The sequence below is a fragment of the Anser anser genome (assembly GCF_964211835.1).
Source record: "Anser anser genome assembly, chromosome: 1".
NCBI lineage: Eukaryota > Metazoa > Chordata > Aves > Anseriformes > Anatidae > Anser > Anser anser.
Window position 1 is genome coordinate 118,983,137 of NC_139720.1, and position 22,839 is coordinate 119,005,975.

The 22,839-nt window shown below is 44.6% G+C and overlaps 1 protein-coding gene across 8 annotated transcripts in view; it reads left to right on the forward strand.

Annotated features, from left to right (window-relative positions):
* Positions 1–22,839, forward strand: part of NDP (norrin cystine knot growth factor NDP) — a 44,279-nt gene that overhangs the window by 15,842 nt on the left and 5,598 nt on the right. For 2 of the 8 annotated variants that reach the window (XM_083847562.1, XM_083847561.1), the window contains 5 exons: positions 1,591–1,737; positions 5,693–5,978; positions 9,555–9,696; positions 10,265–10,783; positions 20,229–20,580. In XM_083847562.1, the coding sequence (XP_083703688.1) occupies positions 20,407–20,580 (174 nt within the window). In that variant the 5' untranslated portion in view covers positions 1,591–1,737; positions 5,693–5,978; positions 9,555–9,696; positions 10,265–10,783; positions 20,229–20,406. Of the gene's footprint in view, positions 1–1,590; positions 1,738–5,692; positions 5,979–8,738; positions 8,762–8,831; positions 9,027–9,160; positions 9,697–10,264; positions 10,784–20,228; positions 20,581–22,839 lie in introns of those variants that run through there. The other 6 variants (XR_014587763.1, XM_083847567.1, XM_083847565.1 and 3 more) reach the window with 6 other exon arrangements.

Consider the following 22,839-nt stretch of genomic DNA (forward strand, 5'->3'; position numbering starts at 1 on the left):
TATGCAGTCCAAAGGTGGATTTTCATGGCAGGTTTCTTGAAAAATACCTCCAGCTTCAGTCACTGCAGAGTGAGGCAAGAACATCTCCTAAATCAGGGTGCTGAAGGCATGCTCAGTTTTAGGAAGGGCTCCTGCCCAAGAGCGGCGTGTCAAGTGTAGCGTGTAACATCAGCCATGTCCTAAAAGCCACTGCCCTCTGGGAGAAGAGGAAAACATGCTCTCTTCAGATCATTTTCTTCATCCACTCAGTAAGCAATGTTCCCTCCTGTGGGTGGGTGTGGGCCCCCCACGGGTTGGCTTTCTCCCTGGACCACTGGTTCCCAGCCCTGGGCTTGCTGCCCGTGCCCCTGGCCAGGGTGGGGATGGAGAGGGAGAGGTGCTGCTGTGGTCTGCTCTACAGCTTGCGGGGAGCATCTCTATTCCCTGGAGCTCCTCCGCCTCTTCCGCTATTGTTTTGTTCCAGTGCATTCACCCTTTGGATGAGATCAAGGATGTGACATTTTAAAAATCCTTGACACTGTTATGAACTCTCTTTCATTTACACATGCCTTTATCTCCTTCAGTGGGAAACAACCCATTCTGAGCCCTTTCTTTTCTTATGTTATGCTGCCTGTAGCTTTTCTTTCAGTGCTCGTAACCCTGTCAGACACCTTATCAGCTTGTGCAGCTCTGTCCAGCTGAAAATTGATTATTTCCATTTGCCTAGGGGCTGATTGTCCATTTATCTTGTGCCACAACATTTTTCATTACTCCTGTGAATAAGCCCCTTCCCTCTAACGGTGCTGCTGCCATCCTCCTCACCCATGCTGTGCACCATAATTTCATGTTTATTCTTTCACAGACCATGTGATTTGCAGCAATTCTTGCATCTTTTTCCCAAATGCTGGGCATTAGCTGCAGCTTGAGAAGACGAGGCTATCGTATGTGCTCTTCCAGCACCTCCCAGTGCAGGCTTGGCTTGCCTTTCCTCCTCAGGGCTTTTTCCTGAGGTGTCTCACAGTCTCTGCTTGACCTTTCATCAGCTTGTCTGTCCTAGTTGACTTCCTTCGCTTGGCAAATCCCAATTCCTTTCCCTGGAGTTAATTCTGCTTCCTGCGGTAACCTCCCAGGCTTTGTCCCAGGCAGCAATTGCAAGGGAGGCTCTGAAGCTTTAGCTCTGCCACATGAGGGCAAACTTTCCTTTGTCTGTCCTCTATTTGAAAAAAGCCAGCTCAGGCCTGGCAGCCAGGACTGGGAGATATTAAGCAGCCATGGCCCAGCATCTTCAGTCCCCTGGGCCTGCAGAGGACTTTGCCTTGGAGAGAGGAATCCAAATCTCTCCGTTTTAGTGGTAATAGTGTGGCAGTGGTTTACAGTGCTTTTCTCACGTTCAAAGATGCTTGAATTTATAACCGTGTGAGTCTCTTCTCTCTTTCTGTGCCTGAAGTCTGCCTCTGATTTATGCTTGCAGCTTGAGGCATCTTCTATATCAGAAGGAAAGATGTTCTTGCTTTCATTTAAAAAAAAAAAGCTCATAAAAATTGCATAACTTGCCAAAATTTCACTCATATCAAAATCCATAACAAGATCTATTTAATCCCTTATTCTAAGTTTACAGGACGGTGGAGTAATTAAGTTCACATGTTCATTTGGACTGAATAAACTGCAGCACTCTAAGGAAGCTCGGTGGGCTCCTCTGCTGTGGAGACCAGGAGGCAGAGCACCCGGCTGCCGAGGTGGACATCAGCCTGGTACCAGGTTAGCACCTACTGCAGGGTCACAGGCCACCCCAAAGGCCTCAGAGCCTTGTCATCTCCTGTTAGGTGAGGATCTGGCCCCTGGGCAGTCTCTGAATTTCCACAAGCTGCCTTCTGCAATTTTGGTGTCTGCCCACACATGGTGCATCAAAGCTGGGACCTGCACGCAACTGGGTACAGACATGTCCTTGGGGCCCTGTTTCCAGCCGCTGTGGCCCGAGGAGTTCATCTGAGTGCAGAATGATGTGTGAAACCAAAGGCTAGCACAAATCTGGGCGCAGTTAAGAAGTTGTCCACGGGAAGAGCTTGACTGATCTCTAGCTGTTTTTAAAAAACGCTGAGAGTTTGTACTGGGGACATTTGCGAGGCTGAAATTTCAGTGGGTAAGCCAAAATGAGCATGTCTGAAGAGCTACCTGAAAAGAAGTATTTAAATGCACAGGTTTTGCAACTGAGGGCACAATCTGAGCATCCGACCATTCCACCATAATGACTTTTGTCCTAATAATAACTTAAATGGTTTCCTAAACATTAACTTGAACTTGCTCAAGGGAAGGGCCTTTCTTTGGTTATAATAATTTCACATGAAGTACAGCATGCACATTGGAGGGTAACTAGAGTTAATGTCAATTATGAATCACCAATTTCCTGCTCTAAATAGCATTTCTTCTCAGCAACTTCACATACGACAAGCTGCCCTCCAATTTTAACCCAAATTGTACAGCTGGGGCTGATTTTCACTTTCACAGGGCTATAACAAAATAAGGTTGCCATTATTAGAATCCGGTTGTATCTTGCCAGGTCATTTTTGCTGCTATAAGTGAAATTATGGAAGAGTTCTTGTCATTCCATAAATGTTGTTCAAATCACACTCCTACACCTGATATACCGAGGAAGGCAACAAAACTCTTTTCAAGTAAGTGGAGTAACTCCTGCCACCTGAGTTAGTTTTTTCTCTCTCTCTTGTGCAAACCCTACTGGAGATGAAGCTACAGTTTCACCCTCAGAAACTTTTGGGATGGTAGGGTATAAACCAACTCTGATACCCAAGGTGCATCATGTATCACCCACATGGGGAGATAGAGATGTAAATGCTGGAGAAGCATGGGAGAAATTCCTTGGGAGGAGAGACACCACAGGTAGGCTGTATTCCAAGGTCTCAAACTCCACACAAGAAACCCATGAGGGGCATGATTAAGACTCCTTCCCACAAGAGACTAGGGTTAATAGAGTCTACTTTTAGATGTGGTTTGGAGATCCCACAGGACACATCATAACTGCTCTTTGATACTCAGATAAGCATTTGACAGGCTACAAATCTTTGCAGTGTATTTCTTCCTCCCTCCAACAGATGGAAGAAATACACTGCAGACTCTGCACTGCACATCAAGTGTTATTATCCCACACTGTTTGACACAAAACTTTCCTGCAGCCTCAGGAAAAAAAGCAAAATACTTAGCATGGACCTATGCACAGCTATGGATATCTGGCATATTATGTATACACGGCATATGCTTATACGATAATTTCAAGCAACTTTTAAGGTGGAATTCATGTGCCATAACCAAGGCCTCCAACAGCTGGATTAGTAAACCAGAACTCTTGGCATCTTGGCCAACACTCTTGTCTTCCTTTGTTATTAATAGAAAGAAACAGATACTGCCAAGAGGCAGTTCCACCTCATCCTAGCATCAGCAAATAAACAGCCCTTTGAGCAGCACCTATTTGTAGTTTCCACTGACAATAAGAGGAACCAAGAGCGATTAGCTGGGTCTGAGATTTCTAACTTCAGGAAGGGCAGAGAAATCCCACAAGTATCTGTAGAACTGTTGATCCATATCACTGAGATTCACAGAAACACAGCAACTTTCCTCTTTCTTCATTAGATACAAAGAAGTGGCAATGGCAGTCAGAGTGTGGTAGAAATGCTGACCAGCATTTTCCCATTGCAGTGCCCTAAGATTTGACTCTTAAACAAGAACTTAGGAACAAACATTAGCACCACATCTTCAGACTAATGGTTAAAATCATCTGGGAAGGTAGGATGATGTGCTTGCAGCCCCATGGAGTAGTCAGGCCTGTGCTGTTTATACATGATTTACCCTTTGCCTGGACATCCAGAGTGGTGCATCCAGTCACTCCAAAGGAGATGGGGATAGGGATTATGGTGGCCATAGTCTCTTCGAGGGGAAAGAGACACTATCTTCTAAAAATCTGAAGGTAGAAAAAAGGCATCTTTACTCTCTCATTCATGATTTTCTTACAGGATTGAGCTGCCTTTCTGTCTACCACCCCTCACCCTAGTCTCTCTTGATGGCTTTACAGCCAGCCAAATAATTTCAACCAATTTTACAGCAAGGCAGAGGTCTCAGAGAAAACTAAGTTTCTTGATAAATTCTTGGACATGTAAGGAGGCATGGCTTCTAGGCAAGAGTGCTGCATGCTGTTGATATCTGGCAGAAGGGAACTGAAGCACACACGCTTCAGCAGTCCGAGGTGAGGAGCTGCAACACTACAGATGATGAGCGTGTGCATGCTCACCAGTGAGGGCACACTGCCCCTTGCTCAGTACTCTGGTAGGAGCTTTAAAAAGAAGTAGAAATTTCTGTGGGAGGGAGCAAAAGGTACTATGGAGGCATGGTGGGACACCACATCCTTAGGAAATGCAGGGGCCAGGGAGCTGAAGGTAACGTAGTGCCGAAACCTGAGTGGGTAACTATGAGGGACATAGGCTTAAAAATGTGTAGGAATCCAGGCTTCTTCACTTCTCCAATACAACCCATTTGTCAGGACTCTGTGGTGAGTGCAGGGGAGTTTGAGTGGGATTAATGGCAGGAGGGCAGAGCAGTGACTTCATGTACTCAGATCACTTTAACCTTCCCCAGATGAATCACCACCCACCCCCCTTCCACAGCCACATCCAAGCCATGTTCATCCAAGATCTCTCCCTAGTATATTGTTTTCCCAGCCAGGCTCCTGAGCTTGTCTTCTTTAAGCACTGGTACTCCAGCATCATTTGCCTCCTGTAGGCAGCATACTCCAGGGGAGACCTACATGACTGGCTCCCACTGCTTTGCTGAAGAAACCAAGGGGACAACAACTCTGGGGCACACTAACACGGTACAGATGCAGTTTCACAGCATTTAAAAAAAAATGTGCGTTTCATCTGCAGGCAATATGCCTGTCTGAATTCTGTGGTAAAACAAATAAGCAAATAGTCCAGACCCAATTTTCACAGTATTCTTTATAGCAGCCTTAGTCCCTAAACGAAGGGTGCTTTGCTATAGTAATGACATATGTGTAAGCCACTGAATAAACACTTCCAGATACTGTCTCTTAACAACACTCATTCATGTATTCAAAGAAATACTAAAAGAAGAGGCCCATTTAGATTATGGAATAATATACGCAGGTAGGTGTTTAAATAACTTTGCAAAATGAATCTCAGGGAATGCATGGCAGGATGACATAAGGTGTGAAAAGCATCTGTTGGCTGGATAGACATTTGTGCGACCTGATCCTGGGTTAATGTGCATGGGTGTGTAATTTTATGTGTTAGATTTATGATTTACCTAATATTTATTTGGATTATTAAAAGAAATAGAAAATAGCTCCTCTAAGGATTCTGGGTATCTTTTGTCTGTACAAAATATATGCTCATTATATAAATATTGTGTTACTTGTTACTATAGACCCTTCCCCATCATTACAATTCTTTCAGTTCCCCCTACATTCCCAGCTGTAAAAAGAATACAAATAGTCAAGTCCCTAATATAGTCCACCCTTTATCAATTCAATAATCGAACAACGCATCATCCTTCCATGAGCTGTATTCCTATACATCCTGCCCACTCTAATTGCTTGCAGAAATAGCATGCATGTCTGTGTCTATGCGTAAGTACATACCTAAATTTTAAGATTGTCCTTGAAAATATATTCTATTCATGGCCTTCACAGATGCAACCAGCACATACACCAAGTAGTGCCTCTTCTGACAGTACGTTTGATGATATGGAGGTCTGTTATCCATTGTCTCAGAAAGCAAAAATCGCACAACAAAGACTATGAACTGGCAGCACTGGAAAATTCTTCAAAGTGAAACTTAAGGCTTATTTTGCTGCAGAACTCAGAATGCATTCCACAACAAGCGCACTATGTGGAGATGAAATCCTGCTCTTTTGAGGAGGCAATGCAAAGTTGATGATGCCAATGAGGCAAAGAATTCAGTTCTACTAAATTGCAGGTAATGGTAGTACAATGTTTTCTGAGAACAACCATTGAGTCTTATAGGGCATATCGAGGTGGAATAGGGAAGCAAGTAAATCAGGGCTACAGAGCTACAATGCGTTTCATGAGGATAGAGCCATGAATGTTGGTAGAACTCCAGAAGTGGTTCTCCATCTCTTCAAAACTACTGCTTCAGTCCTTCTGGGTGGTATTTATCCTGCTTAGTTTTACCTATCTAAAAAATTGGTATTTTGTCCAACTAATTTAGCAAATTATCTTTTTTTTGTTCACGAGGAGAAGGACTGTTACTGATGACCACCTTAAACTGGCCTGAAATGAATGCAATTTGGAATGGAAACTATCCATTTGCTGTTGGGAGAGCCTAAACGTAGTTTTCAGGTGACTGTTGCAAGGTGAGGCAAATTCCCCCGAAGAGAACTCAGATTAAAACTGGGATGGGAGCAGGATCTTTAGATCTTCTGGAAATCTTATCAAACATCTGTGGTCTTCTCAGATGTCTAATAATCTTTGAAAACCTAGCTCTGATCCGTTCTTTCCGCTTTTATTTGTTTATTTAAAATACTGTTTTCATGGAAGGATTAAGTGACAGTGGTTAAGAGAAGATGAAGATTTATGAACAACTATGAAAAAGTTATAGGCCATAACTTTTGGGGAGTTTGGGAGGAGGGGAAAGGCTGTATTTTATACTTTTGTGCTTACAATCTTGTGTAAATTCATTCAGACCACAAATGAGGGTGTCAGTTTATAAGTTGCCAGTCTGTGAGGTCAATTAACTGCTGATTAACTCCTACTTACTGGGAAAGATGGACTTGAAGCTGAAGATGAAAAATTGAAAGCCATTTTTAATTAAAAAAAATAAAAATTAGTCCAATGTCTGCAGATTTTCCTGTATTAGGAAGCTGTAGTTGTGGTAGAAAACAACTGAGTACTACTTCTCAAAAATACCTGTTTGACATGTAACTGATAATTAATGATCATTTAAAGTAAGTCTAGCACCCAACAAGTAACTAATATGGATATTGTCTCCTATAAATGACACAAAGAAAACAAACATATGTTGCACTAGTAAGAACTTAAGGAACATAATTTGCAGTAAGGATGGCAAATGAATTATCTACTATCTCCTGGCAAATTTCATCCAGGAGCTACTTAGCCTGGCTTTTGTCTTGGACATGGCAGGTCCTAAGTGTGAGCAACCAGGCATGTGAACCACACCCTTCCCATGGAAAAATAATGCACGTTTTTTCCATGGAAAATCAAATAACAAGAGACAAGTGGATATGGCAGCTGAATGACCAAAGGGCCAATTCCTTTAGTTCAAAAAGCAGGAGTTGGCTAAATTAAAAACTATTTTTCCGGGTAGTCTATCTGTTTAATGTAAGTGCAATGACAGAACGTTGGTGGCATTTCAGCCTGCAGCTCCAGCAAGGCAAAGATACTGTTGAGCTGTGCCATTGTCTACCCTGTGACACATGCAGTCTGTGAGAGAAACCCACATCTGACTTAATCATAGAATCGCAGAATAATAGAATGGCTTGGGTTGGAAGGGACCTTAAAGTTCCAGCCCTGCCATGGGCAGGGACATCTCCCACCAGAACAGGTTGCCCAAAGCCCCATCCAGCCTGGCCTTGAACACCTCCAGGGATGGGGCATCCACAGCTTCTCTGGGCAACCTGTTCCGGTGCTTCAGCACCCTCTGAGTGAAGAATTTCTTCCTAACCTCTAATCTAAATCTCCCCTCTTTTAGTTTAAAACCATTCCCCCTTGTCCTATCATTATCTGCCCGAGCAAAAAATTGCTGTCTGTCTTTTTTGTAAGCCCCCTTTAAGTATTGAAAAGCTGCAATGAGGACTCCCCAGAGTCCTCTTCTCCAGGCTGAACATCTCCCTCAGCCTTTCGTCATAGGAGAGAGGTGCTCTGGCCGTCTGAGCATCTTTGTGGCCCTCCTCTGGACTCACTTTAACAGTCCCACATCCTTCTTGTGCTGGGGTCCCCAGACCTGGATGCAGCACTCCAAGTGGGGCCTCACAAGGGCAGAGCAGAGGGGGACAGTCACCTCCTTCAACCTGTTGGCCATTCCTCTCTTTGAGTCCAAACAAAGTAAACACTGAATATGAGGGGAAAAATGTGCAGCAAAACTCACGTCCCAAGGATCTGGGTCCTAAGTGGATCATTTGCTTATCCCACCAGCCAAACCTGGCTCTGCAGCAAGGCAAGCCAAAGAATGTCTCCTTTATTGTTTCCATGATGCTTACTCATCTACAAGCCATTCCCCTTTTAGATTATTCTATTTTTAAGGCATAATTTCCATCTGCTCTTTGATCTTATACCACATAAGACATTTAGCTAATAACATCATCCATCAAATACCAACTTTCCTTTAGAGTTCAAACACAATCGACACAGGACCCCGTCCATCTGCTGGCCAGTGCCTCTGAACAGATCCAGCTTGTGAATGGCCAGCTATGTCGCCTATTTTTCAATTAACTGGCTAAGGTCTGCTCCTCCTCGGGCTCCCGTACTGCCTCAGGATGACTAGGGGGCACTCCAAAAGGAAGGGAAACGTGCTCCTCTTGGGGAACAGAGAAGGAGGTTCAGTGCATCCAGAGCTACGCATATCCAAACATATTTGGGATGTGCTCGTTGTAAGTGCGTTTCTCCACTGGATGGAGTCTGCCTTCAGCCCTCCAGGGCATTCATTTTTACATAAAAGGCACAACAGTTATGTAAAAGGTTTGAAGGAGGAGCGTTTTCAAACTTGGCATTCTTCGGAGGAAGGTGGGTAAAGCAGAAAGACAATGTCAGTTTGAAATCTTAAATAACTCAGCTTCTGTGAGCAAACAAGGGTTTATTTGAGTGAAATTTCTGAATTTTGGGTCAGACTGTTTGAAGCATCTGAATTGCTGATTTGCCCACAAATATTAGTACAGAAAAAGGTTGCCTGCTTACCCAACTGGAAAGCCTGGGAATGTCAGATGATTTAGCCGACCAATTGCAGTAAAGCAGAACAGCTTGAATTTAGGATATCTGAGATCAATCACAGGTAAAAATATTCTTTGAAAAACTCATCAAAAAATAAAAAGGATATTAATGAGTAATCCAGGGAAAGGGCAGTTTCCCTATGGATATTTTCCAAGTGCAAACACATAGCAAATTTTTAAATTGTTATTTTGAGATTATTCACTTTGCTCCAATTACCCCACTTCACAGTGGTTTGCTTTATCTTGCACACAGTGCATTTATTTAGAAAGGAATTTTATTCAGGACTTATATTCCACTGTCTCATATGTGCCCTCGCATACATATCTCCAGATCTGAAACAATAACAACATCAACAAAAAACCTACATTTCCTTCTATTTCCCAGCTTGCCACTAATAAGTCCCTGCAGAGGGGAGCTTGGCTGGTGGTGTTTTGTGATTTCTCAGATAACAAGAGCTTCGCATTTCTGTGGAATTCCCATTTGCCAGTGAGCTGCTGCTGCCGCTGCCCTGATTGATATATGACTGCAATGGCACTTTTCCATTTGACATTCTCTCTCCCTCTCTCTCCCTCTCTCTCTTAAATAACAGCCCTAACTTTTGTGTGTTGCAAATATAAAAGGCAAGCCATGTGACAGAGGGACAGAAGAACAAAAGCATTTGGAAGTAACAGGACCTCTTTTTAGCTCTCCGAAGAGTTGGAGGGAAGGAAGGAGCAGAGCATTTGCTGAAGGTAAGCACACAAATAAGAGATTCCTCCAGATTTTGAGTGTTTCGTGGACTTAAACTGAGCACTTAGCCTCTTCATCTGACAAACACATGTTCTCTGTGTGCCAGTTTTTAACTAAACCGTGATAATGTAGACTGGACACAGCTCTAGTACCTGTGCCTCCTTCTTATCCTCCTTTAACTGTATCTTCTGCCTGAAGGATGCCTGTAAGCAAGCGGAGAGGTAGCACAGTGTGCTTCTGAGCAACTTGCTTAAACTTCTGTTTTTGTGAGCGTGCCGGGCTCATGTGTGCAATTCTGTGCTGGCTATCACTGTATGGCTTTGGAGTGAATGGACGAGCTGGGTGCTGCCCTGAGCTCATAGCGAGAGCGCCGGTACCGCCAGCACTGTCTTTGTCCCATTACAATAGGGCTCTATGAACACAGGCAAGCCTGCTAGTTTAAAGCTGAACTGTTTACTTTTATTACTACTTATGCATGCTGTTCTCTTGCCAGTCATCTGCTGGAGTGCTCAGAATAATTTGAAACAACAGGCAATATTTATTTCTAGCTTTGTGTGTCATGCTTTGCAGGAGCACTTTTAATTTGCACGTTATTATTTATCCAAACTTCTGGGAAGCTTTACTACGGACTGGACAGCACTGGCTATGGATTAGGCTAGATTTAATACACATCCTTGATTGGCTGAAGCCTATGAGGAAAGCCGTGGTGTTTGCCTGTGCTGTAGCCCCGAGGGGTATATTTAGTAGGTAGCCTACCCCCTCGGCACGACAGATCGTGCGGCGGGGCCGTGCAGGCGGTCAGTGGCGCGGGAGGATGCTGCGCAGGACCCCCCGGCAGCCCGCTGCAGGACAGGGGGAGTCTCTCAGCACCCTGAAATCCCAGCCTGCCGGGGCATTGCTTCGCTCTGCCTCGGTGTCAGGGGCGCGAGCATAGCTGTTCTCTGCCTCTCTGGGGGGAAAAGAGGAGTTTCGCTGTTATGAGCCAAGTGATAAAGTACCAGAGGAGCGTGAGTGCAATCCCCCAGCACGGATACTGCTCCGAGAGAGCCCTGCTGTGGAAGAAAGCTCCATCTCCCTGCTGAGATTCAGGTGAGTGAACTCATCCTATAAAAGTTCAAATTAATGGGTCCGGTAGCAAAAAAAAAAAAAAAGAGTAACAAAGACAAACCACGTGAAGGGCAATCTCAGTTGTTTGTGCTACCCTAGCTAAATGTTCTAGTGTCAGCAGAGCAACTCACAGAGCAACTCAGGGGATAATTTTCTTGAGGCAAATATGAGTCTGCAAGGCAGCATGTGTGGACTGACTCCTGTGGGACTGTCAAGCAGATTTCTTATCCTACCTTTTAAGCTGATTTAAATATCTCTCTTAGTGTCCCTGTAATACATCTTACTTGTTTTCATCTGGGACTAGTGGCTTGACAAGTAACTTGCTGAAGTTCTTGCTGTTCTTTAAAGATGAAAAAAAAATCCTAAATGCTAACTGTCACAGTTTCTAGAGCTTTGTGACTCTGTCCTAGTTGCTGAGAGGTGAGGACACTGCATACTGGAAGAGAACAGTCGAACGATTATTTAAAACCACCAGTGGGTACAAACTCACTTCAAACCAGTTCCTCACTGTAAAATTATTTCCTATTGGAAGCGGCCCATATGCCTGGTGGGGGGTCAATGAATTGGATATAATAATCGCAGTGTTGTTTGTCCTTCCTCCACCTACATTTTAGGGCCTCTATTCTTTTCTTTTGAATTGCTAATGATGTTCGCTTTTGCCCAGGCTGTGGGACTTTACTCATATCTGTGAGCAGTTATGCACATGAATAATTCCCTTGACTTAAATGCAACTATTTGGTGAGTAATTACTTACCAGCTTGAATCAGGGGTTACCAATGTGACTTGTACCTTGACATTATTCATGCTGGAACAATGCAATGTTATTTGTAATACTGATATTATAAGAAGATGTTTTAAGATTTTCCATTTAAAAGCAAAAGGGGAAGGAATAGAAGATGTTTCAGGCTTACAAAATAGAAAGTGATTTGATTTAGTTAAGGGATATAATTAGGGGGCTACCGCTGATTATTCCAATTACAAGCCCAGATCACTACATGAAGGTGCCCTGTGTAAGTTCCCTGGTTTTGTGCAGCACCTTTTCTTGAACAGATGCATGTATGCTGATGATTCCTCCTTGCAGAGCAGGACTCTTGTTATGGACAGTCTTGTGTACAGTTATCAGTAGCAATACCCCAGGTAGCCATGAAAGCATGGCTGATGTTGGCAATAGCCATCCACCCCACCAGAACAACCTCTCATGTGCCATAGGGGACAACTCCGAATGTGCCATAGGAACAATCCCTAATGTGCCACGTGTATATTCTTGCTTGCTTGAGTAGCCAGCATTGCAGTGTTTTTTGCCAGGGTGGGAGGGAAGCGAACCACCTCCTTGGAGGTCTGGCACCGATGCCCACAGTGACTCATTTGACAGGGAATCCTCATGGAGTGACTTCATTCCCCATTTCCTGCAGCTGATCCTATCTCCTCCCCAACCCCCTGCTCCCAGATGTGCTCGGAAGTGACCAAGGCTGTCCTTGGACCTTGAAGGGAGCTGAAGACCTATGGTACAAAGTTTGCGTGAAGCCTCTGAGACATTTATTTTTGCAACAAGTCTGGCAGATTATTTATTTAATTGACAGTAGAATTTATTTATTTATTTTTTTTCCAAATACTAATATTGTAATTGCAATTACAACTATCAGACAGTTATATTACAAACAGGACAAGTTCCTCTGCCTCTAACGTCCCCCTGAGTACCGGGACAGACTTGTTGCTCTGTGGCTTAGGAAAGTTTTGCTACATGAGCCCGCACCACAGCCCCCTGTTATTTGAGTAATCCACCTCTTGAGCGTGGCTGGAAGCGGCCACATCAAAGCAAGACGCAGAGACCCCGGGGCAGGCAGCTACGGGGGAACTTGCTGCTGTGAAGGATTTTCCCCTAACCCCATCGACTGAGCTTTCAGAGTCCCGAGAGTTTACAACCCTTCCCCAAACTCTTTAAAAATAAAACCCTTACGGCTGCAACCCTCTCATACATATCAAGTCCTTTTGCTGCGCCCCGCTAAACTTTTGCCCTCTGCAATATCTTGTTCCATTGGATCGTTGTGGGTTGTGTAAACACGTGTTTCTTTTCATCATGTTAAGCGTTCAGCCTCTCCGCTCCCCTGCCCTTCTACACACCCTGGTATCTTGGGATGGGGTCAGTAGCCGTGCCTGCTTCACCTTTTTTCCATCCCTCTTTCGTTGCTTCCAATTCAACAGCTCTTTCGCCAAAGGCCAGCCCGGTGGCAGGAGAAAAGTGGGGCTGCTGCCAGGTTGGCTCTGTTGTCTATCTCTCTGACCAAAAGCACCCCTCTTTGCCCATGCTTCTGTGCAGGCATATGAAGAGATGCTGCAGGCTCCGCTGGCTATGATCAGCTGTTATTTCCTTTTTATATGTGTCAGCGTGGAACATATTAAAATTTCTCTGCAGTGGTATGCGTGGAATCCCTCTGATGCCCCACCTCTAACTTAGCCGAACAATAAAAGCAAGGTTGTTGTAAGCCTTTGAGCAGCTGGTGGTCTATATATTCCTTCTTTTTTCACATAATCTAATTCAGACCATTATCCGGGCAGCAGTGGCACTACCACTTCCAGACACCATCAGCTCTTGTCCCATTTACTGGAATTTCACTGAGCAGCGTGGCGATCCTTTCTACCACGGGCGAATCCAGCCTTTCTTCTGGTGTCCCAGCATTTGGCTGCTGATGCCATGGAGACACCGCTCCCAGGAATTCCACTGCATCAGTGTTTTTTAGCTGCTCTTTGTTATTTTTCTATCTGCATCAATCATTGTTACGGCTTACGCTTGTCACATTTTCATGCTTATTGTTATGGGGCTGCAGAGGCAGCACAGGTTACGTTGCCCTTTAAGACATGTGAGTTGAGGATCTGAGTTAATGCCTCAGCTCTGGTTTGGCAAAGGTTAAGCATACCATGGCAGTGACAATCGCATTACTGTCATAGCAGCACGGCTCAAAGAGAGTGGGACCCAGGGGAACGCTGCTCCCCTTGTTAGAAGACATAAAATTGCTACCATGAGCCAAATGTTTAGGTTCCCTAATTATCCGAGGTGTATGGATGGTGGCTGGAATTTTTGCTGTGTGTAAAAGAAGAGAGGATTCTGTCCCTAGGGCCAGAAAAGAGGAAACATCCCCTTTGGCTGTGGGTTGCCTCCAGCATGCATAGCTCTTTACTGGTCCCGGTGGCAGGGATGTCTTTACTTCATATTAAAGAGTAAGAAACTCATACCAGCTCCCACATCTATTGATAACTACGGTTCTTTAGGCTCTCTAGTCAGTGCCTCGAAGCAGCCTCGAATCATCAGGCATGCAGAATAATAAAAGCCAGAGAACCAGAAATGCCCACTGGTTTGCAGCACACTCCAACAGGTAGAGGACACATGCCCGAATGCCCTAGACCTCTCAGCAACTTGTAATTTGGCCAAGAGTCATTCTGCCTTATGTTGGGTCATAAGACTAAAGCAGAGGTAATTACTGAAGCAAATCCTATAGCTAATGCTCGGCTGGGAGTATTTGCATTTACCCAGCAGCCACCACCCCGCCGGTCGCCTCCGGAGAGCTCAGCTCTGCGCCCGGTGCTTCTCCGAGGGGTGATGCCATCCAGCACCCGCTGGATGAGCAAGTGCAAAACTGCCTTCCTCTCGATTCCTGTCCCAGACTCAGGATCAGGACTGTTCTGCTGTTTAGCAAGACGCAAGAATAAAGAAAGAATCCAAGGCTGGCATCACCTCGCCATTAAGCGGCGCGCTCCAGAGCTCATTAGAGACGGATCCTATGCATGCCTCTAATCAATCTATTTAAAGTTTCCTGGAGGCAGGAAAAGGAAAGAACAAAAATACAAGCGCTCTTTTGTCCACCAGAAGCTATTCTTTGCGAGTGTATTAAAAACCTTTCTGGATTTTTTGTCCCTGCCTGTCTGCTGGCTGGGCGCCAGCCTGCGGCACCCACTAGACTTTGTTATTTCAACCCAGCAGAAACCTACCGGTAGCTCTCCCCCCTCTTGTAGCTACCTGGAGGACTGCAAATACGCTTGGAAACTTCAAGAGGGGAGCCAAGCTCAGGCTGCTCGAGTGCCCGATGTGTTCCACCCTACATGCCAGGTCCCACATCTCGCCCCCACTCGTGGGGGCACAGCAGCCACGTGGAGCCCCAGGAGCGAGCCCCATGCCTGCAGCACTGCATTCTTCCTTTACACATGCTGCGACTACTGTTTCATTGTTTCCTTTGCTTTAATTACCATGGTTTTTTTTTTTTTTTGTGTGTTTTTTTTTTTCTCAGTCTACTTAGCAGCACAGGTGTTTATCTCCAGAAATATTAATGCACTAGCGAAGCCTCAGAGCAGAAGATGAAGTGTAGGCATCTCACCGGACTGCCACCAATGTGCCTGATATTTCTGGTTGTCCAGAGGCAGTGCCCATTTTCTCTTCTTGGTTTTCAAGGGGCAATGCTCTGCAACTGCTGGCCAGTGGGCTGTAGGACAGTGTAGCCTCAGTAGGACCAGAAGTTATGCTTCCCTTCTGTGGGCATCCAGATGGAGAGGTTCCAACCCCTTCTTTTGAGCCTGTTTTCTTTTCCATTGTTTCCTTCCTTTCCCCTTGCTGTTGCCTACTAGCTGCTACTGGCTCCCACCAGGAGTGAGCCTCCAGGCTTTTTTCTCTCCCCCTGTGTAGAGCTGCACTGCTTTTATGCTGTGGGCATGCAAAGCCCTGCGACGTGTCCGAGGCTCAGCACCCACTGCCCCTGTGGGCCTACTCCACAGCCCCATGCCTCGACGGCCACCCCACAGCCCCTCAGCCACTGCTGAGGCAGAAGGGAGGGGAAGAAACCTATCTGAGTGCTGCATGGAGACATTTTCCCCCAAAAAACTTGAGTTCACCTGTTGCCACATGGCTGCTCTGTCCTTTGGTCAGGCGTTTTGAAAGGTGGCTGTGGAGCAGAGCAAGGCTTTCAAATGTATATATACATGGCAGCTACTTCATTGCTGTAGCAAAAACAGACCTAATGAGAAGAAAGCCACATTTATTTGCAGAGCACAGGTTGCCCATCCCCACCTCCCTAGCCCCTTTTGTGTCCCTTCTCATGGCAATGGAGAGCTTAATCCTGCAGAACAAATCCTGCAATGCTGCAACATGGTTTGACCAACACAGTCTTTTCTGTTCCAGTCCAGATCTTAGCAGAGTGCACGTGCCCCGAATCCCAACCTTTCTGATCTAAACTTCTCCAGGTATGAAAAGATCTGGAGAAATCCATTTTGCCCTCATAAAGATCTCTGTGGCATTTCTGTCCGAACAGCAGTGGTGATCTACACACACACACACACAGAGTTGCATATGTGGGTAGTGACACTTTTTTTAGGGCTGGAGTTGGAGAAACTGAGTAGTCTTGTAACTTTTGTGTTTACATAACAAATTCAGAATGAGGGAACCACATGGCAGGATCCAAGTAATTGTGTTTACTAAATATGCACAACATGCAAGGCCTGGCTTAGTTATATATACACACTGCTGCTCCAACTGGATTTTGGCAGCCTCTGAAACATAAAAGACATTGAGTGAATTGAACTGCACCATCGTTGTCAAGCAGGAGTCTCAAGCATGGAAAATACATGGCAAATGAAGGCCAAGCTGAACATACGTGCATGCCTAATTCACAGGGCTCACAAGGAGGGAACAGCTAAATAGAAGTACACCAGAAATGAGCTTTTCCATTGCTCCCTTCCTATCTTCCAGAGTAAAAGCTGTGCAGATCCAATAGACCTTCAGAGAATTCCTCAGTTCTTGTTTTTTTCCAAGATACATAGTGAAAGGGAATTTCTGTTTACGTTCTCTCAAAGCAACTGGCTAAATAATTCCAGATGATGGAATTTATCCTCTGTCCTTAAAGGAAAACAAAAACCTTCTTAACCTTCACTACTCTTTAAATTATATTAAGACTATGGTATAAAATCTTTATTTCAGCATTCAAAAAACAGTTAATGATAATGAAAAATTGGGAAAGTAACCTTAACTCTGCCCTGATGTTCATGTGTAATACAGTCTTGGATTACATGTTTGTATGGTCTTACTTTGGGATGGCTTCTATTTTTCCCTGCAGTTTTTAGGTAACAGCTGTAGCAGTTTTGGATAACAGCTGTAATTTAGCATGCTATGTCCATATGAATTCTCCAAAAGTACTTATAGGGAAAGTGCGTTGTAAGCCTATTATTAACAACATGTAATACCCGTATCAGTGATTTCTGAAAGAACAGGAAGGAGTGGTTTTCATCCACTGTTGGGCCAAATATTTTTGTAGCCAATTTTCGGCCTAGGAAGATGAAGTCACCGTTGCATCTTTTTCTTTATTGGATGCTGTAAAGCAGAAGCGTTTTTGCTTCCTCTTTGGTAGCTTGGCAGGTTGATTGTTTACCACAACTTTTCACATGAAAAGAAACCAGGAAAAAGGCGGCTCAGACAAAATAAAAATTTTTTATGTGAAATACTTGATTTTGACAAGATGAAACAGAACACAAAATGTCATCTTAAGAACATATATAATGATTAATGATTACGTATGTACTTCTGCTTTTGGATAGAAGGATAGACAGGAAACTACAGATGCTACTCCTGATACCATGTACTGTGTAGGATTTTATAATTTCAGACAACATTTCAAAAGGATTACAAATTTTTTTCTTTTAAAGAAATAAATTTTGAATGCTAATTTAAAGTGAAATGCCAGTGCATAATTTCAGCTGGAAATGGAAATGTCATGTCAAAATACTCACTATGGTGATGTACCTGAGGGAAAATATTTAGACCTTTTTTACCCAACCATTTTTTTTTCTGCTGCTCCAAATGCACACTAACTTCTGTATGTTTAAATATACCTGTGAGATGTTTTTTTGTTTGTTTGTTTGTTCGTTTGTTTTCCGTATAGCTCAATTATATGTTGTATATGTACTTGAGAAATGTATATGTATGCCTCATATAAGTATGTCAGTAGATACTGGATGTGCAAATATCCCAACATTGCCCACAGACATGCTTCCAATATAGACACACTCATATTGCCAATATGCCCATCAACAGCAGAACCCAGCTTTTTCACAAAAGATGAGTCACAAAAGATGGCCTCTCTTTTTACTAACAAGTAATGTGATAGCACTATTCTTTTCTTCTTTTGGAGTTTTATTATCCGATCTCACTACGTCTTTGCGAGGAAAGTATCACAGAGATTTCGAAAGATTGTGAGAGCGCTAATACTTTTTGTACAGATTTTGTGCTGTGCTTATCCTAAAGAAGGTACACACATTTTCCTTTTCTCACATTTTTCCCTGCTCCTTTCCAGCTTTCTCACAGTATTTTCATGAGGCAGACTTTGTGTCATCCAATTATTTCCTGAAGAAAACTAGAGAGATAAGCCTTTGAAAACTGATCCAGGACTCGAGATTTCTCTCACTGTATTAGATCATGCTGATCAAAACCATAGGAAGATGGAGAAACAAACAAACAAACAAAAATGACAGTGGGACTGAGAGAGTGGGAAAGGGGGATCCCTGGACATAGTGGTAAATGAGATGAGACCATCCAATATCAAGTAAATTTACTTGGACAGAGAGGGAGTTACTGGGTGTGTAATACTGGTTAGCTATGCTGGAGAGAGACCTTGCCAAGCAGAGTGTTTTGGTCAGCCTCTTTATAAAGAATAGGAAAGTAGGTAAAAGGTTAAACACAAAAAAAGTGCATCACTCGTCCTGTTAGCTAATGCTTGGACAGCGTCTCCATGAACCACAGTCGTACATCTTGCTTCTGTGGAGGACTCTGTCCCAGCTCCCGTGACCGGGAGGTTTCTGTCTTGCCCTGCTAAAATGTTTGGAGGAATATTTGTTGAGATGAAGGAGATTGTGCAAAGATGTATCCCAAATCCTAAGTGTTTAATGTTGCTTAAGATCCATATACTGCAAAGATATGGTATTTTTTTCAATGCCATATCCACTGAAAAACATTTGCTTAAGGAAATACAGCAGGTCATAGGTAACAGTCTGGGAAAAAATATATTGTTTGTTAGATACTGTCAACATAATTTTTCCTTTTCTATTTAGGCACTTGGACAATAGTTTGAAACCCAAAAAAGGCTTTTAAAACCGTCTAACACACAGAGCATCCCTAATTACATTTCTTCCCAGCGTGAGACTTTGTATGTCACTTCAGCCCGACAAGTCCCGACTCCCAGCTTGGACGAGCTCTGGAAATGTTTACCACTGCTATGCACTCCTCTTGCAAAAGTGTTGGAGCGAGCCATCAAGCAGTACACAAATCATTAAGCACTCTGGTGGGGAGGCCTCGCAGTTTCAGGCTGTTTGGAAGATGAGTATCAGTCGTTTTAGAGCATCGCCAGCAAAGCAGAGAGCGGTTTTGAAAGAGCTTGTGTAAGGCAATAAAGGCACACAGCATCTCTTTAAATAGGCAAGGCACTCGGGAAGAACGCTTCTGCGTGAGCGGTGAACTTTTTTTACCGCAATTTTCTTCAGAAAGTCCTCACACTTTTAGCTGTACTGAGAGCTGCTCTTTGCTCCGTCAGGTTATGTTTGGGTGGGAAATTCGCAGCTCTTTCAAGCCATAGCTGCCTGTAGTAAAAGCAAAAGTAAATTGCCCATTTAAGACTACCAGCTTTGGAATAATGCCCAAGGGCCTGTGGTGGAGCAACCCAGGGAGATGCCCACCTGGGGAGCTTCTCAGGGTTGTCGTGTGCCTATTTTGGGGGGATGGGTCTCCAACATGCATCAGAAACCAGATGACCAAGTGGGAATCTGTGTGACCCCACCTGCATATCATTTTTTTCCCCGATCGATAGCTTTCTTTGATGTACTTTGATCTTAAGGAATATAATGTGTTTTTCAGATCCTGCTTTAATTAACAGGCACTGCACTGCTCGTGCCTGGTCTGGGACTCAGTGCACCCTTTGTCCCTGCAGGAGAGCAGCACACAGCCTGTGGAGCATCCTCTCTGTTTGCTGCCTGGGAAATTCCCCCTTGTACTCCAGGAAGCAGCCTGACTGTGCCCCCCCAACTCCTTGAGCATATTTTTGACACTTTGAGAGAATATGCACTCCTTCCCATTTGCAGCAATCTCTGATGTGTTACCAATCACCAGCTTGGAGGGGATCCCGTTAGGGACATCACCAAGTCAAAAAGATGGGTGTTGCAGCTCTCGTGACATTACAAGTTAAAAGGTTCTCCCTAGTAGAATGATGGAGCAGTGCTTAAAGGAACAAGGCCTTGACATCTCATTCCTAATGCTGCATGCCGTACCTACTGTGGGAATGATGCTTGCTCAGAGAGTGTATTTTGGCAAGCAAAAATCCTATGAGCCTTGTTATTATTTATGTCAGTTTTTCTCCAGAGCTTTTTTAGGTTAGTTTTTTGATTTATGGTGTTTTTATTCCAGCTACTCGGGAGATTCTCTGATGGATTACAATCTCAGTAAACTCTAACTCCAGAAGAATGACAGCTAAGAGACTTAAACCAGACTTTTCGCTATCCTGGAGAGGAACTGGGTCCCACGATTTGGAGTTTTTTTAATACTCTACCTCCCTCTGCTGTTATCACCGCGAAGTTCCTCAACAATGGGAAATCATGTACTTGCGGCTTCTATTTCCATGCTCTCGCTCCTGGCAATGATGGGAGATGCGGACAGTAAAACAGACAGTTCCTTCATGATCGACGCTGATCCCAGTCGCTGCATGAGGCATCACTACGTGGACTCCATCAGCCACCCCCTGTACAAGTGCAGCTCGAAGGTAAGGGCTCCTCTCACCTCCCTCGCTGCAGGGGAGTTGTTAAAATGAGCCATTTTGTGTGGGTCCCTCTTCACCAATTCCTTGCGACCAAAACACAGAGATAGACAGAGGCAGAGACACCTGAGTGTATGTGTCAGCTGGAGAGGAAGTCTCCTGGGTCTTTTCTTCTTCACCTTTTCAAAAGGAGAAGCACACAGTGATGGTCAGACTAACACACGTGCTAAATGAGGCGAGCCAAAGGAGCAAATTTGGGGCTCAGCTGCCAGCACCAAGGAGCTGGGCAAGTTTGGAAATGTAGATCATCCTAGTCAGCCCCCTCCTGCAAGCGAGTCTTTAATTCAGAGCATGTAAACTTACAACTTGTGAGACCGACCACTGAGATAAAGAATCAAGCTATAAAGTGGTAATGAAAAAAGAATGTGAAAAACACTGCTGACTTTTTTTTCCCATTTAGTTTCAAAGCCTTTGTTTTTGTGCAGCATCCCAACTGGATGTTTACTTTAGGGCTTCACGGAAAGGAATACAAGCTTGCCTTTCCTTTGAGATTTCAAGCCTGAAAAATCTTGTGTCAAAACGGTCAGTATGTGTAGCCTACAGTCATTTATTTCATTGTGCAGAGAAAAAGAATGGGGAGAAACAATGGGAAAATCCATGCTGGTCCCCTTTGTCTTGTCCTTATTTGTTCCAAATGAGCTAAATGAGAGTGTATGCTGTCTCCACGTTGGCCATCCTTCTGTTCTGAAAGGGACTTGCCTCACACACCCAGCTTCCTGGGATAACGGAAGGGAGCAGCAGTCCACGGCAGCACTTTTGCTGGCTCTGGGACACGTAGGAGAGCAATTGGAGATGGGTGTGTGGTGGGTTTTAGGGCAGGAAGGCTGGCTATGGTGTTGCCTAGGAGCAAAGCTCAGCAGCATCAAGCCTGGGAGATTTGAGAAGAGGGGAGCCACACCAGCTGCAGAGACCCCTCCTCCTCCACCTGAGTCGCTTTGTGTGCAGAATATTTGCTTCTTGGGCCTAGTGTGTGGATGAGGCAATACCACTGGCAGCAGCAGGCCATAACGTGTAGAATAAAGCACAGAGCGAAGCATCAACAGAAAATCATCCCAGCTCGGTGCCCAAGCACCAGGAGGGCTTCTGGGGAGAGCCTGCGGTAGTGGCTGGGCACCATCGGTGGGGTTAGGGGGCCTGGAAGCTTCCAAGCTGGGAACGTGGGAAGGCCAAGCTTGGGGCTCCCTCGCACCCATCTCACAACCTGCTGGGCTGTGTGGAGAATGGGCTCCCATGTCCCAGTCTGTCCTCTCCTGTGGGCCGTCTCCCACCCGATCCCTAGCTGCAGTGAGCTCCCACAGCACGGCTTTGCCTCTGCTTCTTGTCTCTCCAGCAGCCACTGCAGTGTCCAGCCTCTCCTGTCCCCAGGACTGGTGCCTCTGTGCTAAATACACGCCTGCATCCCCCAAAACAGCCCCTGCAGCACCCCAGCTGTGGTTTTCTTATGTGTTCAGGGTATTGCTTCCTACACAACTCATGGGCTTTGATTCCTTGGCTGAGTGTGCTGGTGGCTTTTAGGATAACTGTGTTAGGTGGAGCCTGTGTCCCTGTGACCAGGAGTTGTGATTGCACCTCTCCAGGATGCTATCATTTATTTTGCACCATGGCTGGGATGTGCATGCTCCTGCTCACCTGAACAAAGCCCTTTTACTGTGTGGCTGCCTTTCTCGCTCTGCTTCCTCTCCTGGTTTATCTTAATATCCCAGCTGCTGCAGGCATCGGGTAGGGCACTGGTTTTGTGAAGAAACAGTGAGAGAGGGAAGAAAGGAAGGAAAGGACGGAAAGGACGGAAAGGAAGGAAGGAAGGAAGCAAGGAAGCAAGGAAGGAAGGAAGGGAAGGAAGGAAGGAAGGAAGGAAGGAAGGAAGGAAGGAAGGAAGGAAGGAAGGAAGGAAGGAAGGAAGGAAGAAATCCCACCACCAATTCAGTTTCTTATCATCCCTATGACAGAGAAAAGCAATCAATCTTGTAGGAGTGGGACTGATGGAAATGAGAACAAGGAAGGCAAGCTAATGAAAAACATGTTATTTTAAAACAGGGCTTTGAGAAAAAAAAGCTGTTGACATAAACATGTTGTAACTCTAACTGAGAGAAGGTCCATGACATTTTTTTGAAATCAAGCCTTTAATGGAAATCATGTTTGAAAATATTATCACATCTTTTGTCTTCCCAAATTCCGCAACAGTTTCAAGAACTGTTTTTTAACAAT